Below are 27353 nucleotides of genomic sequence, written 5' to 3' on the forward strand. Positions count from 1 at the left end.
GTGTAAGTTTCCCTACATTTACGCTGAATTGGTATCGAAAATGCTCTCATAAACGGTGCGTTTAACTATCGAATTTTGTTTTTTATACTTATTATATTCCTCAAATACAAAGATAAAATCATTGGTTGGTCACATCCGAACTTTTTTATTTTAAACGACGTTATATTAGACTATTAAGTTATCCAAATCTTATTGATATTGTGTAGAGTATCCACTGTCTGAGTGCATTCGGGGTGAACAATGGAGACCCCCGAATTAGCCTGACGGGACTCGGTAAGTGCCCGCTAGAATTCTCAGAACCCGGGTGAGAGCGTGAGACTCACTTAAAACTGTACGTGCCTAGACAAGAGACACATAAATGGATCGGGGAAGCTGTGGTGAACAATCTGTCCTTTATAAGGAAGTACATACGCTATATCACATTATTCTGGAGTGAGCGCTGGTTAAGTTTGGACCTCCTGAATCATTCAATAAATGCTGTGAAGCGACTTTGGCTTTTCATTTGGATCCTGAACCCACTTTATTATTAAAATTACTTTACTTTATTTATTAAAGTATTTATAGTATATACATACATATACGAATGTATGTATGTGGGTGTATTACCTAACGAAATTTTCAGAATAGTGAATATTATTTCTTATAAATACATATGTACAAAGATTTGTCCTTTATCTCTTAGGGCCTATCGCAAAACAAAACAGTTTTATCAATTCGAACAAAATGATTTCTTCAACTTATCAAAATAACTTGATACACTCGTCATAAGTATTTATATAAAATTAACTCTTTGTTTGTTCTCTTTTATTGACATTTCAACACTCAACTCAAGAATAATAATAAAAAGTAAAAATACATTATGGGTATAGCCCAAAAGAATTTTAATATCCAAACTATTAGTATTTATTTCATATCTTTATGCATATCTTTATCATAATATATAACATATCTTTAATGCAGCCAACAAGAAGGAGTATTATTTATTTAGAAAATCTCATAAAAAGTAATTATTACGAAAATGTGTTTTCGAGAATCTTTTCTTTATTATTTTTTTTATGCAAATAAAATAAATTTTCCTATTAGCAAACATAATTACGTTATTTAGTCGTTAGTTTTCAAAATCGTTTTATCTTATTTGGAAAATTAAATTCAATAAAAACATACTGGCTCGAATAATCCGTACTCAGACTACTGAGATTGTTTAGTAATATACATATATGTATGTATGTACAAATGTTAGCATAATGTACATACATACATATGTACATGTGTACGACTTCGTGAATTTCATACAGAACAGATTAAAGTTCAATTAACTGTCTGAATACCTTGGCGTTATCAAAGAACGCTAAAAATTCTCGTTTGAAATCAATACATTTTTTTTTCTTTGTTGTTAATGAGTTTCATATTTGCGATAATAAACATCAACTCGGACTAAAAGCGAATCAAATATATAAAGTTTTAAAATTTTAAATAAACTAGTAAATACTTTACGAAGCATTCGGATTTTTCCTACAGTTAACAATAATATGCAAAAAAAGGAAACATCATACGTTTAATTTTATGGGACTTTTTTATATTAATTAAAAATTCAAAATTTTAATGCCATTTAATATGTGCAACGAATCAAAAATCTAGTATTTCTTCTTATCATTAATTTCAAGACTTTTTATATTAAATAAATAGCATAAACGAAAATATACGATAGCTAGAAGAATATATGTATAATTAGGTTTATCTAACTCGAAATTTCGGTTTGACTGTTGAAAATTTTGCAATCAATTTTTTATCCATTAAAAAGCGGCACATATGTACATATATACATAATTCAATGGCGTGCAGTAGAAATTTCTTTGTTCTTTGATAGACATAGATAAATTTCCACCGCACGACACTAATATACAAGTATATTTTCAGAACAATTACAATTACAAGCAATATTTTTTTTTATATTTAATTAAATTATAAATACATATGTACATATGAATATAAGCTACGACACTCGGTAATAATAGTTGTACACACCATGACAACTTCAAATTGAGCCTTGAATCGAATCTGCCTATAGCAATGGGGTTCGAAGACGGGCATATTTAACATGTCCAACCATCATTAGCGATAATCTTCTTTTGCATTTATTTTTTATCTCTCGTTTACGATAGAGATGACATAGTGGTCAATTACCGTAGTCAGACCTTGAGCGTGGCATGGAGTAGTACTCACATACTATTGTATGTAGGAGCATGACCGACCGATTATTATCTATAGCCGGTGCGGATTCGTTAGCTTCAACAGTCGACAATCAGTAACCGCTTGAGAAAGCAGTGCGTGGTCATCGTCAGGTCTTGCCATCTCCAACTCTTCGTGAAACTCGTCGGAGAGGAGTCGACCAGGAGGGTCATCAGTGTCGGCTTGCGCTCGGTCAGGTGTGAATGGGTGAACGACTCGCTCGACAAAGCTGGTCGAATAACCGTGTCACTCGTCACAATTGACCAGAATCGACGTGTGTGCACATAGTGTGTGCTAGCTACTACATAGTGCGTGTGGTGCACCAAAGGAAAACTTTGATATTCGCAGGAGAGAGCCGTTATTTTGTATGTTCAACGTACGGCGGTTTCCCACTCAAAGATGGTTAGCAAACTTTTTCTACATTTATTTTTTAATTTTTCAAAGCCTTTTAAATGTATTGAAATTAATTACATGCTGTGAAGTCTATTAAAAACAATCAAATCAAAACTCAAAATACCCAAATTCCCTGAAAAAGTATTTTTTTATTACTTATGTGATAATATTTTCAAATACCATAATAAATAATATTTTATATTTTAAATTTAAAAAAAAAACTATATTAAATACGGTCAAAATTTCTTGCAAAATATACCTACTATAGAATAATATGTAAATATATTAAAAAAATGTGACATTTCAATATTTTTCACTGTCGAAGTCAAAGTTAAAAATAAAAAGGGATAATATTTTTGGATCGGCTGTAAAATAAATTACACGGCAAATGTCAAAATGACATTTAATGTCAAATCAACATCTCTAAAATACACTCGCACGACAGAATCGGCGTTCGTCCGGCAAATCAAACGTCTAACGGATTGCCAGTATTAAATTAGACGTTTCAGTGAAATCATAACCAGTTACGTTTCCACTGGGTAATTGTAATATCTTACCAGCCAATACTTATTTATTAAAGGGTAAGGTTAAGTTAGAATTGGCTGTATTCATTTAAGATTAGATTGTTAGGGTCGGTATTTATTTTTGTTACTGGCAACCTATCTGACGTTTGATTTGCCAGGCGAAAACCGAATCTGTCGTGCGAGGTATTTTAGAGAAGGGCATTATTTTTATTAGCCGGGCCGATAAATGATACGCTAAAAAAAAAGGCTAAAACAAAATATATAGAGAGTGAACACTTTTAATTACATAAGTACATATGTATGTATGTATACCTAATACAATTTCATTGGTATCGTACAGGTCCCTGAAATACTCGACTTAAAATTTTTCATTGCTTAAAAGATACAGCTTCTTTGTGACATATTCTTTCTATTTAATATTCCTGAAACAATTAATGTCTACATGCATATGTACATACAAAGTATGAATAGTATTGTGTTCGTATTTTTTTGTTATTTTAATTTAACACTCGTCATTTCAATAACCGGTTATTTATATGTATAATATTTAGAATCAATTTTATCTTTAAGTAATATGTTTCAATACACGTTAATACAATCCATATTGAAATTTTATGGGTATTTACTAAGATAGGAGTACATTTCGCCATTTTTCTTTCCGTATCGAATTGTTTACATATTGTACATAAGTCATAAACATAACAACGCAAGTTTGTTTTGTTCTAATTTGAAATATTAGTTTCTGTTTATACGTATCAATGTTTATTATCTTATTTGTTTGTGATATTAAATTAATATCACAAACTGCAACTGTCCAATAACGAAATCATACAAAATGTAGGTACTTTGGATATTTTAAAACCACTGCTTGAGTATCAACATTAGAAACATAATGATTACGATTTGGCGCAGAAAATTTACCAAATACATTTAATTTAATTAAAATTTAAATTTTCCTTATAAAAAAATGCTATACTCTTCATATCTTAAAGAGTTTAGCGAACTAGCGCAAGGTTAATTGATTATATCATATTATTTCTTTGATTAGTTTTCTTAGTACATAATCCACACATGTACAATAGTCCATATCTATCATTATTCAATGCTTCTTTGTTTTTATTGTTGTTATTAATTTTTAGAATCTTTTTTGGTGTCAATATTGTATATGTTTTGTACAGTTAAAGTGTATCATCCAGTTGTAATATATTTTGACTGGAATATATTCCGTCTAACCTACGTAAGTTGATTCATGAAAAATTTTCATATACAATATATATGTAATAGTATACATTTTGAAAAATGTTCAATAAATTTAAAAAGAAAGCTTCAACAATAATTAAGAGGCATCTAAACGAAATATTAGCATACTCGTTTGTCAAAATAACAATAAGTGGGTTCACCAGCTATGCCTTTTTACATCGAAAGTTCTTTACAGTTGACACTAAGGCTCTCAAATATACACCAAGTTCAACTATTTGAATATCGCAATTAAGTAAGAAGTATTCGAATATTCGAATATATACGAAAATTTTTGATGTGACAAAAATATTTAAAATAATCAATAGAAAATTAACATAACCGGTTGATAGTAATTCGTCCATGTTTTTTCAATCGAAAGCCACGAAACTTCTCAAAAGCTATAGCCGATGAGTCACACTCCTTTCCTTTTCGATAATTATAATTTGGGAATATGTAACTCGTAAATTTGAAGTTGCTCGGGCAATTTCAGGAAACCAGGAAAAAAGGAATAGTTTATAAATTATTCGAATAAAGAATGAGAGCCCTAGTTGACACGTCTGCGTCCGCATATGCTAAAAGTGAATTAATAAATCGTTACCTTATTTTGAATGCGTTCTAACTGCACCTGTTTTAACTGTTAGTCAAAAGCTTTTTAAAGTAAGGAAACGAAATAATACATAACCTTTTTTCACTTAAATTATATGTACATATTTCATAAATTATAAAATAATATTTCAAATGTACATGTATACTATGTATTATGAAATATAAAATTTTATCATCAAACTATCATTTTGACAAATACATATATAAAAAAAATACTTAAATACCTCAAAATGTTTTATCATTATACATACATATATACTTACGTATGTATGTATGTTCAAGATCGGTCTCCGTGACGAGACAGAATGCTAAATTACAGAAAACGCAAATATCGGAAGGCAAAGATCGAAAATCGAAAGATCTTAAGTCGAAAAATGGTGCATGGTAAACGGTACATACTGACGTACATACTAACTTCATTTGCGCGAGCAGGATACAACAGGAACAAGAGGAACAGGCTTTTCCTCCCGTATTAATGTGCGCGCGCAGAATACGGGAGGAAAAGCATGTTCCTCTTATTCTTGTTGTATCCTGCTCGCGCAAATTAAGTGAGTATGTACCGTTTACCATGCACCATTTTTTTTTTATCTTTCGACTTTCGATCTTTGCCTTCCGATATTTGTGTTTTCTGTAATTTAACATTCTGTCTCGTCACGTAGACCCGTTCAAGATACATAGATTCTATAATATGTAATTTAAGATTGATACTGGCACGAATATAATTTGTAATATAATCAATTTATTACTCTTGAATTTTTGTATATGTAGATAAGAATTATTGAATTGTAGACAACGAAAGTCAAAACAAAAATTCGTAGCTATTCGATGAATCGATATGAAAAATGTTGTTAGATATACCAATAAGATATTAAAACAGATTTTATAAATGATTCACATACTGAACATTATTGATAACAGATTAAATGTATGCTTATTTTATAACCAAATGTGTCAATCAGAACGTGCGATGATTAGGTAGATAAAAATCATACTACATATGCGCAATTAATGACAAAAGTTCATTCTTATCATTTGCTGAAACCGAAGTATTGTTTATCTATATTTTTCGTACCAAAACATTACACTTATCGTGTCAAAATCATTTCAACTTATTGATCAATAAGTGAATACCAGAAATTGCAATACCGGTTTACCGGCACACTGTCAAAATTTCTTAATCGGTAAATACCGGCGAGTTTTAAAATTTACCGAAAATTTAATCGCGAATTAAGTACATATACATGCATTTAATTGCATATTATTACAATAAAAATCGATTTAAATTGCGAATTGTGGATTAGTTTTCTGGAATTTGTTTATTTTCAGTATTAAATGTGAATATATTTAAAAAACCTGAATTACAGTTGACAGCAAGTTGACGCAACCCTCATATAATTACAGCCTATTCAACTTCGTAACATCACCAAGAATATGTACATATATTCAAAATTCAAAATATGTCAATTTACCTTAAAATCGCTGTGAAATCAGCGATTACGAAATGGATTCAGCACACGTTAACGCCACAAAGAATGCGCTTAACGATGTTATAACACAACTACATATTATTACATAACATTATTGTCAGTGATTACGCAACAAGCCGGGGACATATGTGTACATACATATTATACATACATACTATACACACATATGTACATACATACATATGTAAATAAATGTACATATTGCATACATAAACATGTTTGCTTCGGTCAATGTGATTTTGGTTATCATTAATAATAATTAATCACCGGTTAATGTGACTAATTAGATTTGGAAGGAGTAAGTAGGTTTAGGTTAGGTTAATATTAATTTTTATAACAATTATTTTTGCTCATACTAACCGGTGATTATTTAGAATAACCGGACTTATCACATGACCATACATATATTTTTTATCGACTTGTTAAATGTGTCTAAAATCAAATGACACACATTTATCGAATAAATATGGAAATTACATTTTAATCCATAGTATATTCTTGTGTTTCTAGCAAATAGCATAGACGCATTGATTTGTGAATGTCCTTATTTGGACAACAAATTTACACAACTGGGTACACAAAAATGTACAAAAACCAGGGCTGTGGACTCGTAGTTACACTCGTGGAGTCGTGGCGTTTTGGCCGGAGTCGTTAAAATTTCGAGCGACTCCAGTTTCACATTAAAGTTGCATTAATTTTTACTTTTTCTATGTACGTAATAACAATAGATGAAGTTTTGTGGACATTTTAACACGACGTTTTGACTGATTTGAACTCTGAATTGATCACTGATCATGTTTTCATTGTATAAAAAATATCTGTGTGTTTGTGTATTTTGGAGATAATTTGAACACCGTTGTCCTAGAGTTACTGAAATTTTTATCGTCACATTGTAATTTTTTTCAAATAGTTTGACCGGAAGTAATACCTCATTTTATAGGTCTCCTCTTTTTTGATTTTTGGTTCAATTATCTCCAAAACCATTGAACGGATGAGACTGAAGTTTTTTTGTAATAAGTTTAATAAATATGATAAATTACATAAGCTGGTATTTTTTCAAAATTTTACCTCAGCCGGAAGTAGTGTTTTTACTATAGAGCAGTTGTTCTTAACCGGGGGGTGTGCGCACCCCATGGGGTGAAAGAAGGCATATCAGAGGGTGCGGGGGTGCGGGAGGCGCTTGGGAAGCTGTAACTAAAATATAATTTATAGCGGGATATCGCGTCAAGCTCTCTCCTCATTTCTCGCAAATAATAACGACAGTTTTCTTAGAATTTGCACACTGTCGTCTCCACTGGTATACTGTTTACAATTGTTTTGCAACAGTGGCAACAGTATAGCAAAAATCTTATTGAGACTAGCATGTGTACACATACGAAAGTTCGAATGCAAACGTTATCTACCATTTTAAAGCAGAAACAAATACAAACTTAATTGTTTAGTGATTAAAGCCCAAATAGGATATAATGATCACACAAACATAAGAATTTACGTTATTTCTAATTATTATTTAATTGACCCCCGTTTTTTTTTAGCAAAACCCGCCATGTCAAAAAAGCGCCAGTGGAAAGACGATTATGTTGGTTACGGATTCACTTATATGTACAACAGAAAAATATCGTACACAACGACCTCAGTGCATCTTTTGTTCCAAGATGTTTTCAAACTCCAATATTAAACCATCAAAGTTGTTGAACAAGTTGTTCAACAATGTGCATAGTGGTGAAGGTGCAGGTCATAGTCTGAACATCTTGAAGTCAAAGAAGGCTCGATTTGATGCCAGTGGTACAAACACAAAATTATGTGACGCAAAAATTCAAAAGCCCTTGTTAGAAGTATCCAATCGAGTGGCATATCTGTGCGCTAACAAAAAAAAATCTTGCAATAAATGTATTTTTCTATATAAAAGATTCCAAAACTCATTTTTCAAGGGGTGCAAGAATATATTTTCAGATTCAAAGGGGTGCGGCTCATTGAAAAAGTTAAGAACCACGGCTCTAGAGAATTGAAGTATTTTAAAGTTTTCTCGGAAACCTTTCAGTGTATTAAACTGAAACTTCATATCTACATATGTATATATGTACTATATTCATGAATAAAAATACAAACCATACAGGAAAAAAAGTTTTATTATAAAAAAATGGATGATTTACATTAGCTCATTATACACATGTACATACATACATATATATATATATATATTCGACACATTGTACTTATTAGTATTACAAATCTAAATTGGGGTTGGATTGTGGAATAATGACGGAGTCGTGTTTTTTTAACGATTTCACAGCCCTAATCAAAACATTTCACAAACAAACAATGACTCTCTATTTTTTACAAGGCTCTTTTATATTTTTTGAAAATAATTTTTACAAAAAAAATAATGTAAAAATACGTTAATACAGATAGAAAAAGTAATTAATACAGGTGGTAGTAGTGTGAGTAAATTGAACTGGCCGATAATTCTATCTATTACCCGTCAATATCGTCATCTATTTTTGATTTTGAAATGCTATTGCTTATAAATTATGTTCATATTACATCTTAGGTCTATTACAATTTTTTCTGATGTACATTGATCATTTTTTGATCATTTTTTTTTGTACAAATTACATATTTTTATTAGCTAATGTTACTGCTTCGAGATATATATATGTAGATACATATCTAAATAAGCATTCAATTCAAATTAAATAATCATTTAAATATGCACATGGATTCTTCGATAATTGTTTTCAAACCATTGTAGATTTTTTCTGTTAAATTATTCCCAGAATAAATTTTATAGTATAAAATCAAAAACACGCTAGATTTCATTATTATATTTCATATCAAGTATTAGTTTCAATTGAAGCTCAAATTGAAACGATGCATCTAGGAAATAAAATAATTTTAAATGATTGGTTACATACTACTTATCGTAAAAAGAAAGTCGCACGACGACTTCGTTTTATATATTCATCGCAGTCAATTTTGCACAAATATATAGTATGTACGTATGTACATATGTACATTTGTACATATTCATCTTCGATACATTCGGCCTAGATGCTGATGTCCCAGATAGAACACCTTGACTGTCATTACATATAATAGGTGTATTATTTTTTTCTATTCAGGTTTAAAAACTAAACTGGATATTTATATGCAAATATATACATACATACATACCTATGTGAATATATGTATGTATATCAGTGACATCACACTGATGGAACAATGCAAATTGAATGAATATACAAAAATATATGGATGTTTTTTTATAAGACTGGTATTTTCGCACCGCGTGTACACGAACGTACGTAAGCGTTTCTTGAAATCGAGTCGGAAATTGCAGCTAAGTGTTCTAATTCAAAAAAATTATAAGGACGATTGGGTAAATCAATTTCACAATAGACGTCTGGTATCTACTTGGTATATCTAGTGTCGTTCATTGTTTTATGTACAATACCTATACATAGGTATGTGCAGCTTTGTGCAGTTATGTGCTTTTATTCAAAACTTCTAAAATATTATTCGTTTTCCGTTTTGGCATCAATTTGTCTAATTCAACACTTACATTTACGTTCAATTGTACAATGTTTTATATGTACAATTGAGTAATTACTATAATACATACAGCGTCCGGTTTTGAAAACGTCATTTTCTGATGGACAAAGCATCAAATCAGAAAAATAAGCATTGTTACGCAACTGGGCAGAGCTAGTAAACCAGTGATCATTTATAAGTTTGTTCTTAAAATCATATACAAAAATTCAAAATAAATAATAATTTATACAAAAATAAATAAAAACAATTTTGCATACGTCATTATACGAAGTGTTTTCATCAAAATTGTATTTCATTCTAGAAAATTGTCAACCTCTAAGATTAATTTCTAAAACAAAACAGAAGGTTCAACATTCAGATAATGCGTATTTGCATACGTTTTATGTACATATGTACATCACACGTACGGTATTATAATAATAAACTATTTACCGTAATTAATTATAAATGCACTAGCATATTTGAAATTTACAATATAACTAATATGTAGTGTATTTAAAACAGATATTTACGTACAAATTAAACTAATGTAAAAACATATTCCAAAAATATACTTGGGTAAATACACAATTTTCAAAAATATACAATGTTTTCCGAATTGTGTTGATAAGATACCCATTTTTAACAGTTGTTTCTATTGATTACATAGCGTATCATCGTTAGAAGTCTAGAACTTGATCTAAAAACTTTTATTTATTTATTCTTAAAGGAGGCAATTGTTTTCTTAATTTCAGTGTAAATTTATGAAACATGTAAAATATGTATTTAATTAAATGCTATAAATTATAAAAGCAGATGAATTATAAATATTCATATAAAATGAAAAGACTTTTTACAATTAACAATTACAGTTAAATATTTGTCTCATAAATATACTGAAATAAAGACAATTGCATTATAAATTTAATCACTAATTGTGGTTATCTTGAATAACAAAATTTTTTCCTGACTTTGACATGAATGTAAATATCAATTATTTCATTAAAATTTTTGTATGAAACTATCATTTGTGTTGTTCTTTCTTTAGTCCACTGAAGTTCAGTGTGGAGTGTGGAATTTCCGTCCAAAATGTTTGCAAAAATTCGCCACACCAAGATCATTCATGATAATATACGGATTCTTGGGCACAGTCCAAGCAATGTCATTCATATACTTCGTAGTCTCACTTACCACAATGGAGAGAAGATTTAAAATACCAAGTCAAACGACAGGTACAGATGATCTATATAATTTATTATCCGTTTGCTCTTGTTACAAAATTAATATTTAATGTGTTTATGTAATGCAAATATGTATCTAAACATAGGTATCGATATTTTAATATTATAAACGATAAAAAAATTGTGTTTACATTGCAGGTATAATGCTCAGTGGGAACGAAATAAGTCAGATACTGTTTTCATTATTCCTATCATATTTTGGAGGACAAAGGAATAGACCAAGGTGGATAGCATGGGGAGTCTTATTAAGTGCATTATCTTGCTTCATCTTAGCATCACCACATTTTATATATGGTCCTGGGGAGGTAAAAACTTTACTTTTAAGATCAATAACCTATAAAATATACAATAAGTTTCAGTTGAGCTATTTTTAGGATGCACTAGCACTCACAAAAGAGTATGCTGATATGTATTTCAATTCAACCAACACAACTTCGTCGGGAAAATCAGCTTTGTGCACATCATCAAAATCATTCGATACTTGCGATAAAGTAGAATTCTTGAGTGAATATTCTTTATTGCCAGTTGTGCTTGTTTTCTTTTCTCAATTTATACTTGGAATAGGAAACACGCTGTATTTTTCACTAGGAAATACATACATGGATGACAATACAAAAAAAACTAGAACTCCAATGTTATTAGGTATGTATATCTTTAGTATTGCAAAACAGCTTTTACACTACAAATTAAACATCTTACAAATCAAATTCAACACTTCACGAATCAAATCCAACACTTCACATATAAAATTCAACATTTCAAATCAAATTGTACACTTTACAGATCAAATTCAACACTTTACAAGTGAAATTCAGCATTATATATCAAATTCGACACTTTTTACAATTAGATATGTACATATAATGAATTTGGATAATTATTTCCTGTACAAATTGGTAAATTTTGGGATGACTAGTCAAAGACACTTCGCATTATCTTCGACTAGAAGTATTTTGAATGACTTTATTGAAGAATTGTTATTATTATTAGTGTTGAATTCAGAGTGTAAAAGCTGTATCGGTTTTATATTAATATTTCTTATAAAAGGAACTTTCTTTTCAGCGTACGCTTCAGCACTGAGAACTTTAGGGCCAGCATTTGGCTTTGTATTTGGACCTTTGTGCCTTTCACTGTACATTGACCCATCTTTGACTCCTTTGATAGATAAAAATGACGCTCGTTGGATGGGAGCATGGTGGTTAGGGTGGATTATTATAGGTTTCCTGATGCTCTTGTTTACATTCCTTGTGGGAATGTTTCCAAAACATCTACCAAAAGTAGTGAAGACTACCAAACCAGAAATTGATTTACCACAATATAGAAAGATAACACATCTGACGCCAAAAGTCATTGATGAAATCCCACTAACAAAAAAACCCATTTCAATGAGTGTAATAGAAAAAACTCAAGAACCTGTGACACCTGATGAAATAGTACCTGAAGACAAGACATTTCCTACAATGAAAGGTAAAAAATTAAAATTATATCCTGATCCTGAATTGACTTACTTTTATCTACAACACAGTAAAATTCATATGATTCTTTCATACAGAATTGCCCATCGCATTGAAGAGGCTGTTGAAAAATAAAATATTGATGGCGAATATTTCATCTGGAGTATTTTATATACTGGGTGCTAGTGCTTATATAACGTACATGGCGAAATATATAGAAATTCAATACAACAGATCGGCGATATCATCTACATTGATAGCCGGACCCGCTATACTTATCGGAGTTTTGATTGGATTTTTACTCTCTGGATGGTATATATCAACAAGGCAACCGAGACCACGCAAATTGCTAATGTGGAACGTTATCGTAGGATTTGTATATCTCATAGGAGAACTCTCGTACATATTTATAAGCTGTCCGCAAAACTCTATTGAGCAACAAATCTCCCTCACTGGAAGGTATTTATAAATTAATTGTATTTTTACACATTTAACCAATCATCTAGCGATAATTTAATATTCAAATTTTATAAATTAAAAAGTAGACCATTTTTGAAGATTCAGAAATGTAACCACACTACGTTTGTTAATTAAAAATTCAATATTGCTTCAGATCAAATTTAATAGTACCATGCAATAATGATTGTATGTGTGAAAGTATTAAATACAGCCCAGTGTGTCACAAACCAACTGGACAAATTTACTTTTCTGCATGTCATGCCGGTTGCAAAGAACAATTATCACATTCCCAGGTATTTAAATTTAAAATTTATATTCTGTGCCGTATTATATGACGTTCGGTGATCATAATAAAAGCTCTGGTTAAAAAATTTTCCCTATTTCTAACAATTCAGTGATTTCTTTCAGGTGTATACAAATTGCTCTTGTATTGCAAGCTATCCGATGATAAATTTATTGAATAGCACAAATTCGAAAAACGCTGAAGGTCCACCATACAATGTACCAGAAAGTGATTGGAATTTACTGCACGCTGGTTCGTGCTCCGCCGGGTGCATGTTTGGTTATTATATGTTCTCAGTAATAGCTATGTTAACAAATGTATTAGGATCATCTGGTAAAATCGGCAACATATTAGTAAACTATAGGTATAAAAATTATACATAATAAATATATGCACTACAAAATTAATGTTTTCGTTTTGAAAGTACAAAAATGGATTGTGTGAATTTTTAGATGTGTGGACATAAAAGATAAAGCATTTGCTCAGGGTTTGTTACTACTAATGATATCGCTGTTTGCTCTGATACCTGGACCGATAATGTATGGCTCCATCATTGATTCGACTTGTATAGAATGGGGTGAAAAGTGTGGTCAGCGAACAAATTGTTTGATGTACAACAAAGATCAGTTTAGACTTTACATTAACGCAACAGCATTTTGTAAGTGGATTTTGTAAATCTTTAAATGCTATTTGAAAAATATAACTGTAATACTATGTTCTGGCGTTTCAGGTTTCACCTTTATTGCAGTATTATTAGATGGTGTAGTGTGCTACTTAGGTAAAGATCTTGATTTATATGGTGATGATGAACCGAAAAAAAGGGAAATCAAGGCAATTAGTACATGAAAGATCTAAGTTTTTTTCTCAAATCTTATCTAGTGTAATTTAAATTATAATTTTAATATATGGACAAAAAAAAGAAAATAAAAACATTTTATTACAAAATATAAAGTATTGTTTATTTTAAATTATTTTAGTACTTTCCTGTTATTCAGGAGTATTTTTTTTTTTAATAATATAAAAACACGTTTCATTCATTTGTTTATTTTCACATTTAATAATGAATCTTAGAACGCATGTGGGGATTTGTTAAATGGCGTAATAAACCAGGGCTGTGGAGTCAGTTCAAAATTTACCGACTACGACTACGATTTTCTTTTAATTCGACTCCAAATCTACAACGATTTTTGAAAGACTCCTTTTTAAACAGACGAAAAGTTGAGAAAACGAGTGTCGAGATATTGTGAGTTGGTAGATTTGAGCGCACGGTCTGCATATCTAAGTTTCCCATCCGAATTGACGTCATTACTATGTAGTACTCGCCACCGGTGTCGCGTCGATAGCTCACACACACAGACATTTGTTTACGTTTTTACATTTGACATTTGACGTGTGTGTATAATCCATTCATGACTCAGTCAGTCACTCACTTTTCTTCGAAGCCGCTGATATAGCTGAACGCATATCTAACATCTACTGCCCCTCCTCTATCATCTCCAACTTTTATAAAGAATACAAACATAACCCCCTGGGTTCCACATCAGATGACGGCTTATCCATAAAGCTTTTTGCCGGGATGGATTTCATTGTATGCTGGTCTAACAAATTCAACGTGGATCGTTTCCAAATGATTTCAATGCTATTTTCATAGTATAGTGGATGTGGTGGAGGCAGTTATCATATATAATGCAATTGTCCGACCACATTTTATGTGTTGTGGATCTTTTCTGTAGGCTAGGCTAAGATAGGCTACAAGCATTACAGAATAGAGCCACGAAGAGTATCTTAGATGCACATAAATAGGTATATTAGTATAAGATCCGTGTTAAAGTATTTTATAAATTTGATGATACTCTGAAAATATATATGTCGGTTTTTATTTATAAGTTAGATAAGAAAATGTTACCTAGGTATTTCGATAGATATTTTATTAGAGGTATGGGGGAAGGCGAGTGCAACAGTGACGGTGTTGTTTATTCTGACAAAGAGAATGCTTCCCGCAAAACGCTGACCGACCGTGCATCGCATTGGTACTGCCACAACCCCGGCGGTCACCACAGAGGGTTACATTTACATAAATATAGCATTAGAGGTAGCAATAAATCACAGAATTTAAAATTAAATAAGAGTAGGAAAAATGTGTATGTATGGAAGTGTTGTTACTTATAATAAGCTGCCAGATGAAATTACAAATATACTTGTAATATTGATAAACTTATGGTAGCTGTAAGGTAACACCTCAAACAGTGTGTATGTATCTATGTACATATGTGAATGTATGTGTATATATTATTATTTGTGTGATTGAATATAATTAGTTATTAAGCTTGGCTATATCTTAAATAAACAAATAAAACCTTTATTGTTTCAACACTCTACAATCACACATCCTATTCAAATCTAAACTTTCAAATATCATTCTGATTGTATAGATACTCCTTTCAAAATTTCAAAACTTGTCTACCTAAATCTTGTTTACATAAAACTGCTATTTGGAAAATATAATATAAGCATTTGAGAATAATGGTTATAATTTTTATCATCTCTTCCTCGTCCTTGTAACAAGCTATTCGCTCCACAAAATAATTTTATTTCAGAAAAGCTCGCCAGCCGCTACACACATATGAATTGTCATCGTAGTATATTCTGCTTACAATCTACTATTTCTGCTTTTTAATTTACATGTTATATTTAAGAAAGAAAATAACTGTATCATAATGCAATTTTATAGAGTTATAATTACTTAAGTATGTTTCGAAATCTTAATTCACTGAAATAAATCCCAATTTATGATTGATCGTGTAAATATAATGACTCGGAATTCCCAAACATTGGCTATTTTTTTTTTTTTTTTGATGCTTGACCATTTCTCGTCCACCTTGATTTTTCGGTTTTAAATTGAAATAAGAGTCAGGTAATTGGGTTTAAATACGGGCCACTCAAGCAACAGAATAGCATTTATTCATATAAAAGCATTAAAATATCATTTTAATAACATTTAAAACAATCGTAACAAAAAATATATATTCATTAATGTAAAACACAAAAAAGACACATGAAATAAGTGATTTCAACATTGAATTATTGAAGAATCACCAAATAAAAAAAAATCAGATGTCTCCGTTCTTCGGTGAATTCTTTTCATGAGTTTTAAGACACAATATCGATAATGGACTTTTCGCAAGAGAATAGGTAAAATACAATGATTAGAACTATTAAATTATTTGAATTAAAAGAGATAAACTTTATATGGTGAGTGATTAGCTGATTAATATTTAAGTCATATATGTAATTATGAGAATAACAGAGAATTACACATCTTAAGAAAAATTGCTTTTAACAATATAAATAAGTAATAAAGGTAAAACATTATAAACAAACAATATATGTAAAACATTAATTATTTAGAAAAGGTAAAAACATATATACATAATTTAAAAAATATGAAGATACGTACATATATACAAAAAAAATTATGTATCAATTTTAAGTTCTTGTAGAACAATGTGAAAACAAGGTTATAATCTAATCGTGATATTTTAGTCAGTTTGGAACTATAAATAAACAATATTTTTATGGAAAACAAATGTTTAAACCAGTCTAAGTATTTTCTGCATACCTCTGAACTATTAAATATAATAAAGTTTATTTCAGCTTCATGAGATGGGATGAGTTGGAAATAATTATATTTTTAAATAATCTATATAATATCTGTCTAGCCACTATTAAAACTCCAATCATAGATCCGTCTCCAAATCCTTAACAACATTAGTGAGAGCTAAGCGTTCGGCATGAGAATCGGCAGTCACTATATATTTTGGATTTATATTCCCCAGAAATCTTTCAAAAGAGCAAATGCTGAAAAATTCTCAAAAGTTGTTAGACTTAAGTAGTGATAACTGCTAATGGAACAGCGCTGGCTATACTTTCTGTCAGAACAAAGGTTATGGTGTGTTGTTGCAAATCACAGGATGACGTTGAGTCAATAAATATAATGTTATTATGGTTTGGTCTCTCTTCATTAGCGGAGTCGTGATTATTACAGTAAAGGGATTTTCTATAAATTTAATTTTGGCGCCTCCTATTCTCCCTATACATTGAATAGTCTAACATTGAATGTATATTTTCTGTAAGAAAAGAATTTTAAATTTATTATGTACATATGTAGCTTTATAAAATGTTTATTGTCATAATATTCATTACCTTGATCATATTAGTCATTTTTCCACCTCTTTCATATAAAAATGCAGCATGCTGTTGAACTGCCTCCACCACATCCACTATACTATGAAAATAGCATTGAAATCAGTGGAACCCAATCACGGGAATGTTTATCGACTTGGAAACGATCCACCTTGAATTTGTTAGACCAGCATACAATGAAATCCATCCCGGCAAAAAGCTTTATGGATAAGCCGTCATCTGATGTGGAACCCAGGGGGTTATGTTTGTATTCTTTAGAAAAGTTGGACATGATAGAGGAGGGGCAGTAGATGTTAGATATGCGTTCAGCTATATCAGCGGCTTCGAAGAAAAGTGAGTGACTGACTGAGTCATGAATGGATTATATTATATATGTCGCGGTAGGTATGAATGCACCCACGTCAAATGTCAAATGTAAAAACGTAAACAAATGTCTGTTTGTGCGAGTGTGTGTGTGAGCTATCGACGCGACACCGGTGGCGAGTAGTAGTAATAACGTAAATTCGGATGGGAAACTTAGATATGCGCACGGTCTCTAAATATGTATATACATACAAACAATATTTCTTATAGTGACATCTATTCATTAGTAGAAAATAAAATAAGCCGATAAGAAAAATCATATACATATGTATGTCAAAAATGTATTTTAAAAATATAGATTAAAGAGACATCTCTATTTAAATAATTAAAAAATGACCACTAACACGAAAACCATGTGAACTTAATAAGAGCAAAGTAAAAAGATATGAATTAAAACAATTTTAAAAATAAAAGTTCTTATAGAGACATCTCTAACTTATTAGAAAAATATTATTAAATTATTTAAAGTTATTTGATAATTTTCTATTTAATTAGAGATGTCTCTGTAAGACATATTGTTTAAGAAATTGTTTTATATTTAGTTTATTTATTTATAGAGATGTCTCTTTATAATACATATAATATTTCGTATATAATATAATATTTCGTGGACCCAAGTGAGAAAATCATAAAGGCACAAAGATTAATAAATAAATTTATTCGCATTTTATTAAATCATCATGTAGATATGGTCGACAATTTCAATAGAGTAATTATTTTCGAAAACGCATTTAAAACTTATTGAAAAAATTGATTTTGCGCTGAATTGTCGGTGCGCTGAATAGTCCGTGAATTGTCGTCCGCTGAGTTATCGGTGCGCCAAGTTGTCGGCGCCCAGTTGGGGTGCCATCATGTATGTACATAACATTGAAAAAATAAATATTAAAGAAACATCTCTAAATATGTACATAAGAAAATAAACTAAATTTAAAACAATTTCTTAAAAATATTTCTTGCAGAGACATCTCTAATTAAATAGAAAATTATCAATTAAGTTTAAATAATTACATAATTTTCTATTTGGTTAGAGATGTCTCTATTAGTACGTTTTTAGAAATTATTTTAATTCATACCTTTTTTATTTTAATAGAGATGTCTCTTTAATATATATTTTTTTAACTACATTTATTACATACATACATATATGATTTTTCTAATCGGCTTATTTTTTTTCTATTAATGTAAAGATATCACTATAAGAAATATTGTTTGTACAAACATATTAAGAGATGGTGCGCTCAGTTCTACCAACTCACAATAACTTGAGACTCGTTTTCTCAAATTTTGGCCAACTTAGAGTTTGTATATTGTATACAAAAATGTTTTTTGTATACATGTATGCAATATCTTAAATATACCAGACATGTCATGATCAGTCATAGATTTTTAAGCTGTTAACACACTTTTGAAATATTTAAAAACAATGTTTAACACTCAATTCTTGCTATATTTTCTCAATAGATAATGATTATCTCGTAAAATAAGTATTTATCAATGTAAAACATTTTCGTTTGTGTTTTGTTTATATACAAATTCGACGACACACCGAAAATGTTGGAAAAACGAGTCTTGAGATATTGCAAGTTGGTGGATAGAGGTAAACCCATTTAGGGACACGTATTTTTAGCATGGATTTTTGTCAACTTTTGCATTTTAGCGTTTTAGAGTAAAATGTTCAATTTTAGCATATTTTTTTTATTTGACAATTTAAAGATAACAATTAAAATTAATAGAAAATTACAAAATTATATATTTTGTAATTTAAATATAAAATGAAAAGCACAAAGACAAAGAACATGAATATAAAAATACAATATCAAATTAAAATTATTTAAACTAAGCGTTGAGCATGTTTCCACAGATGCTTCTTTAGGATTTGTGCGACGATCAGTTAAAATTAAATCACGTTTCCAAAAATATCTTTCAGCATCCACACTATAAACTGGACACCATATTGATTCTAGAGTAGCACAACCAAACGTTGTGCTACTCTAGATGTTGAATTTTTATTGTTTTGATTGACAAAAGCTATTGTTTCATATTAGCGAAGTAAAACTAAGAAGAGCCTTGTAATAAAACATTGCTCGCCTCCGGAATCTAAATTATTTAAGTTGAGACCATTGTGGCGTTACTGGAATCTCTAATGCGCCAATTAAAATTGTGTTTATAGGAAAAAAAAACATATAAATAACTTTACTAACAAAATAGGAGGTAAGTACCATTATTTTTGGTATTAAATTATGAGAAATCAATTGCCACGGTGTCGTGACCCCGTATGATGGAATGGGGTAATTTACATGTAGGAGTTTCTAAGTCACTTATTAGAATTTCTTGAAACTCTATGTCGGTGCCTTTGAATATGCCTCGTACGTTGGTATTCTCATGCAATTTTAAATCACATTTTTTACCTGAAAAAAATTAAACGCTCGTATTTTATATACAGAATTACAAATAAAATTCTTACACGTAAAATAAAAAGTTTAAATTTAATAAAGAATGTTAAATTTGGTAGTAAAATTTCCATCACAATGAAAGTGAGGTTAGGAGGCAATACAAAAATTATATAAAGCTAGCTCAGTTACTTTTATATATTGCATTGACTGAAATTGTCATTGAATATATTATATTTGTTTTGTTGTAACGGATTAAATATAAAAAATAATAAATAGCACAAGACATAATTTTCAAAACATTACCATATAGTAATGTAAGTCTAGTTAGAAAACTTTCTCTTAAAATAGCTCTTATTTTTTGTTCTTCCTCTGAATCAACAGGTTCTACTTTTGAATCCATAACCAATTAAAAAGAATACGAAAACTTTAAACGTCAAACAATGAGCTGTCAATTTCAACGTCGAACGATTCGGATGCTCATAATACTAAAAATATCGGCCATGTCTTTTGTATCTACATATTTCGAACTTCTTATATCATATTGCCCAAATATTGCAAAAAACAAAAAAAAAGCAATTTCTGAGCAATATGGCAGGTTTCCTGTGCAATGAATTTTCGTAGCGGTGGTTATCAGGGTAGCGATTTACATTTGGGATGTAACCAGTGATGTGCTGCCAAAATTCTATCAGCCAGCTCGCACCTTGGCAACCCCTCCCCCCCCCATTTTTTTACAATAGAAAGGCAATCCTATTCAACCATTTGTTTCGTAGGATAAACGAGTTTTACAAATATTTTTCAATGCAAGACAAACAATAAAACAAAATATATTTGGGAGCTAACATTTGTTTTGGGAAAAATCGTCGTTTTTATACTTGACAGTGTTCTAAAGAATTTAAATATTATATTTTTATTAGTTTAGTCTTTTAATTCAAATTCATAATGTATGTAAATCGAAAATGTTCGTTTACCATGCATACATATGAAAAACGGTTGGTATATACAAATATGTATATCAGTGGCGTGCGGTAAAAGTCTCTCTCCCCCCGTCGTATATCCTCACATAATTTGCGCGAGCAGGATACAACAGGAACAGGCTTTTTCTCCCGTATTCTGCGCGCGCACATTTAACAAGGCTGTATGGCAAAAAGAGAGATAATTTCACCGCATGCCACTCATATATATTATATGTATATACATACATAGTACCGTTTACCATGCACCTTTTTTTTTTTGATCTTTCGACATAAGATCTTTCGATTTTCGATCTTTGCCTTCCGATATTTGCGTTTTCGGGCTTTTAACTTTCGGTCCCGTGAGGTAGTATGTATGCGAACAAAATAATACACAAAACGGGGGAAAGTTTTTATTTTATCCATATCGGATCAAGTATTGTGATCGTGTAAAAATTCGATCTCGGAATTACGATAATTAAAAAAATTAAATAATAATTAAAAAAAAATTCCGTATTTTAAGAACCAGATCTCCGAACCAAAATTATTTTAGCAACCGGCTCGATAGAGCCGTTGCAAACCCATAGCAGCACATCACTGGATGTAACCCGTTTACCATAATTTCCACAATAGTTAAGAGGGCTGGACAGCAGCGCCTTATCCATACAAACGTACTATACTTCTCCCTTCCTCAATTATGGCACTAGAGAAATTATTTTTTAATATGCTATGGATATCAACCATTAAGGTGCATTTATCGTTTTATTTTTTTGATTAATTATTTTTTATAGGAGCTAGGAGCCGCCAAACATCTATAAAATCGCCTCTTTTTTACACCCACGAAACGAGTCCAGCGTGCTTATTTAACGGTTGATTTTAAGAAAAATACGCCGATAGATGCACAGAAAGTATCTTTCTCATACCGATGATGAAATTTTTTTTAAAATTCGTCCAGTTTTGGAGGAGAAAATAGGAGAATACGAAACCTCGATTTTGTCAATTTAAAATACGTATTATCTGGTCGAAGCGCAACTGTCGCATTCACTCAATATATATATATATATATATATATATATATATATATATATATATATATATATATATATATATATATACAGTGGCGGACTGGGACTGAAATCAGTGCATGCCAGGAGTCAAAGGGGGCCCCACCCAGGGTTAAAATAATTTGTCCCCCCCCCCATATAAAAAAATTTTCTTCTTTCCATCACGCTAAAAATCAAGGGAAATTTTTTTTTTTCAAAATTGGGAATAAACAAATTTAGGTACAAGAAAAATGGCAAAAGCAAAATAGATCCATAAATTATATTGTATATTTCGTTTTAACCCTTGTCCTAGGTAAATATAATGCATCATAAAAGAATGCGGCATAAAAGCGGCTTTTACTTTCGGTAGAAAACAATCAGGAACGTCATTTCAGCTTTTTCTTTGGGGGGCAGGGCAGGTAAAGATTGGTCAAATTGAATTTTTTTTCAAAAAATCTTTTTTATATCGGAATAAAAATGGAAAATATTCTTTACCTTATTGAGTTATAAAATATGAAAAAAATAAGCTTATTTTTGAAAAAGTAATTATAAAAAAATATTATGTAAAAAGAGAAAAAAGCGCCGCCGAAAATTTTTTTCCACAAATCTTTACATAGTCAACATTAATCGACCATCAAACTGATTCTCCAAAAAACTATCAATTAACTTAATTTCTACCGACTGTCTTGTCACTTTATCTATGTACATATGTACGTAATAACATTAGATAAAGTTTTGTTTTGTTTTTTTTCAAAGCACATAGCAGCGATTATTTTATTAGTTAACCAAAAGTAACATACATAAGAAATACACGTAGCATTCATAGATCCATAGTATCTCATTAATCATTAAATTCATAATATTTTCTAAATTCACACTATTCCTTAATTTAGGCGAGTGCCCCCCTATGGCCCCCCCAAATTACGTCCCTGAAAAAAATGCATAATATTTTCAATTAATGTTAATCGAAAATCGGGATTTTGGGGAGGGGATTATTTGATCCTATATTTCTATTTACATGGATGTGTCTAGATTAGGAATAGATTTTATATTCGGAAACTGTTTAAAATTGTGTATTTAAATCTTACTATATCATCGAAGTATAATCAAATGTTATTTTGAAAGTATGAAGTAAATTTAAATCGCTGGTTGATGATGAATCATCCTATCAAAATTGTTTTAAGCAATTCAGTTTATATTATTCACGAAAATTTGTTTATTCCCATTTTTATTTCAGTAGTTAGTTGTTACATAGGTATTGGTATATACATAATCTTGAGGTTGGAATAGGCCCGGCAAAAGGTCCCACGCAAATGTTGAAACTTACATTTCAAGCCTAATAAAAAAAGTTAACCGATCCTTGGGCTGTTAAAGCAGGTATTAGTTATTTGTGTATATCGTAAGAAATTTGTTTTGTTGAAATACCCAAACTTTAGGTCCTAAAGTTGCAATATCCTATACATTTTTACACACGTGAAATAGTTAAAAAGTTATTTAATTTTACTGAGGGCCCATATTTTCTAACAGATAGTGGGGCCCACATGCCATCGGGCATGTTCGCTTGTATGGCCAGTCCGCCACTGTATATATATATATATATATATATATATATATATATATATATATATATATATATATATATATATATATATATATATATAGATATATATTGTCGCATTCACTCAATATATACATACACTCAATATATATATCGAAGAAAGGAACGGTAACAAAATTAAGGTTTCGGGTGTATAGCCCTCTTAAGATCAATTCTAGTAAACTAACAATTTTAATATTAATCAATATAAAACTAGTTGTAACAATTACATATATTAAGCTTTTGGGTAGGTAATCTCTAAAATATTTAAATGCAAGTTTACATACATATGTATGTAGTATGTATGGTATGTACCTAGTACATTAGGTGAGAAAATACTATATGTATGTATCACGAGGAATTCGTAAAAAATAGTATAGAAATTATAAAAAAAAAATTTTTCACTGCCACTAACCAATTGAAGTTTGGTTTCGATTTTCGAAGGTTTTTTTTTATAATTTAAGGTCTTTTAGTGGTTTTTTTTTAATTCACCATAACATACATATGTGGAAAAAAAATTATAATAAAATATCCTCACATGAAATGTTTCTTCCTACTGCTAAGTTATGAAAAAAATCTGAAACTTTTCACGCGTACCTTTAACGACCAGTATGACCATATTTCCCCGTAATCAAAACGGGACGCTCCGCAAAAAAAATGTCCCCCCCCCCCTCCACTACATACAAAAATGTGTTCAATTTTATAATTTAGTATTGTCAAGGATTTTTTTTTTTAGAATGTACGATTCTTGTGTACAAGCAAAGTATAAACAAGATAAACAATTTAATATATTATTTGATGTTCATGCACGGCAGGATGATCAAAACTAAAATTTTAAATTGCTACAAATTTTTCAAAAAGATATTCTCGGTGTCTTTTAAATGAAAAAAATAATTTTGAGTAATTTTTAATTAATTTTAATAATTTTTTTCTTCTTTTGTTAAATAATATAATTTTTACCAGAACGCAAATTTCTTTAAAGGAAAAAAAAAATAAACAAGATAATTAAATATAATTCTTTTAGTTATTAATAATAACTTATTATGCCAGCGTTCCAGATTTATTTTGCATTTTCTTTTATTTTGTATACTTATGAATATTTTTTATAATTATATTTATATTTTGTATGCTTATGAATATTTTTGTTTTTATTTTATTATTTATATAAGTCAACCCCGTGGGTCTATCGGCTTTGTCGCCTTCCCCATGTATTTTAAATACATAAATAAATTAAAATAATATAATATGGTACTTCACAGTTACTTAAAAATTATTATGATTAAAATAATAGCACAATACAATTATTTGTTCATAAACATGTAAAATGCATCATGTAATAAAATAGTTAAACAATAATATTTGTTTTTGGGGAACAAATTGATTTTGAAAATACAAGAAAAAATATGGATAATAAAATTCTTCTGTTCATCAATGGACGTATATACAAAACGTGACAAATTGCAACGCAAAGCACCTAAAAACCGGGACTATCCCTGCCAAAACGGAACGTAAGGTCACCCTACTTAATCATCATTTTTCGCCTACACTAATTCACCAAATATAATATTTTTTTCAAATAATTTTATATTTTTGTCTTTTCCAACTTGAGCTCCTTTCAAATTTAAAATCCGGTGCTTTCGGTGCACCCTAATGTACATAAATATGTATGTACAGGGCCGCACATATATGACATACATATGTACATACATATATGAAAGCAATATTTAAAATTACAAGTAACCCACTATTAAGCCCGCATAAAAATGCTAAAAAACATCCATATAACTTTCTATTGTTAACGAAACGATTACTGATACAGTGAAATTATTACCAATGCTAATTTTTTGCCTTATTTCACTACAGTTCATCGAGGAAAGCGAACGTTTTTCAAAATGATTCGTGTTTTAATTACAAAAACAGTTTTTGTCATTGTATTTGCGATCAGCGTCCAATCCAGTATGTATACTTTATAACATTGTAATACTTTTTATTAACAAAGTAACATATCTATGTATGTATTTATATTCCTAACAGATTCTACGATAAAATCATCATTATTCAATGATCAGACCTCCACAAATTCAGTGAAGCCTTCAGCTAGGACTGTATATGAATTGTTGAGCTATTTGGGTGGCTTCAAGTTAGGACATGGATCGAATCCTTCTATATATAATACTGAAGTGAAAGAAAACGCACATTTAAATTTATTTGCAAAATTATTCAATGGTGTTCTTCAGATCACTTACAGCAAATATCCTTATGTCTATCAATTGCCTGGATTTTCGCCGTTTAATCCGTCCAATATATACCCAAATCATCTTCAACCACCAATTTGGTACCCGCATTTGTTTCTACCAAATGGACATAATCCAATAAATCAGCAGCAAATAATAAATTTGCATGAACCGCTTAATCCAAACGAAGCTCCAAACGAAAACTATCAAGAGATAAGCAGTCACAATACACAAGAAATTCACAACAACCTAGATACAACTAGTCCAGTAGAAATATTTGATCCAATAAAAGATATAAAACCTACTAGTATAATTGAAAGTAAAAGAAAATTATGCCAAGATGACAAATTCACATGCGTTGAAGCCATTGAAACAGATTTAGAAGAAAATTCTACCGATTCTAAAAACGAAACTGAAACGAGCAACCATTTTAATGATCCTGCTCAAAATGTTTCAAACACGACTACTGTTCAAGAAGAAACGTCTAATTCCAGTCATTCAAACGCTGGGCCAGAAATTACAACGATTAGATCAGAAGATTCAAATCAATCCTCAACCAATTTAGTTGCGACTACAAGTTCTACCGTAGAAAATGTTTCAAATTCCACAGATCAATTTTTTTCCAAGCCACTTGGATATTCAAACCCATATTACCACTATTACAAAAATGCATCTGCTTATCAGTATATAAGTATTACTGAAAGTCCTTTAAAAAATCTTCAAAATTTCATCAAATACGAAAGCTACAATCATCCCGATTCTATTCAAAACTATCCATCCACTATCGAAAACATTCCTTTTCCACAAACAATACCCGCAGACAGTTCATTTCACCCCATGGGAGGATCATATTTTGATAATGGACATGGTTACGAAAATTCACTAGAAGAAAAATTCAACAAAAAGCAAGAGGAAAGCGATTTCATTCCAATCAACAAATCAAATTACATCTAATGTAAAAATTAAAATTTTTGTAATTTTAAAATAACCAAAAAAAAAATAAAGAGTACAATGTGTTTTAATTTTATAAGTAGTTTTATTTAAAAAACTTTTTATATTACATTTTACATGTATGTATTTTTCTATTCGTAATCTAACATTTGTTATAAATTAATTCAATATTA

At 30.2% G+C, this 27353-nt stretch overlaps 3 protein-coding genes across 3 annotated transcripts; 2 read left to right on the forward strand and 1 right to left on the reverse strand.

Moving 5' to 3' along the window:
* The first annotated feature begins 2185 nt into the window (after positions 1-2185).
* On the forward strand, positions 2186-14387 carry Oatp33Ea (Organic anion transporting polypeptide 33Ea). The gene is made up of 10 exons (XM_077446508.1): positions 2186-2631; positions 11058-11241; positions 11389-11555; positions 11625-11892; positions 12313-12717; positions 12803-13163; positions 13318-13456; positions 13572-13810; positions 13899-14104; positions 14177-14387. The coding sequence occupies exons 1-10, from the start codon at positions 2629-2631 to the stop codon at positions 14290-14292; spliced, it is 2088 nt and encodes a 695-aa protein (XP_077302634.1). The 5' UTR covers positions 2186-2628; the 3' UTR covers positions 14293-14387.
* A 5308-nt stretch (positions 14388-19695) lies between these two features.
* Positions 19696-20892, reverse strand: LOC143913907 (gem-associated protein 7-like). The gene is made up of 2 exons (XM_077433966.1): positions 20709-20892; positions 19696-20420 (listed from the first exon to the last, which is right to left on the reverse strand). The coding sequence occupies exons 1-2, from the start codon at positions 20803-20805 to the stop codon at positions 20251-20253; spliced, it is 267 nt and encodes an 88-aa protein (XP_077290092.1). The 5' UTR covers positions 20806-20892; the 3' UTR covers positions 19696-20250.
* A 4960-nt stretch (positions 20893-25852) lies between these two features.
* Positions 25853-27255, forward strand: LOC143918889 (uncharacterized). The gene is made up of 2 exons (XM_077440989.1): positions 25853-25951; positions 26030-27255. The coding sequence occupies exons 1-2, from the start codon at positions 25888-25890 to the stop codon at positions 27181-27183; spliced, it is 1218 nt and encodes a 405-aa protein (XP_077297115.1). The 5' UTR covers positions 25853-25887; the 3' UTR covers positions 27184-27255.
* Positions 27256-27353: the final 98 nt, after the last annotated feature.

This window comes from Arctopsyche grandis, chromosome 1, assembly GCF_051622035.1.
Source record: "Arctopsyche grandis isolate Sample6627 chromosome 1, ASM5162203v2, whole genome shotgun sequence".
NCBI lineage: Eukaryota > Metazoa > Arthropoda > Insecta > Trichoptera > Hydropsychidae > Arctopsyche > Arctopsyche grandis.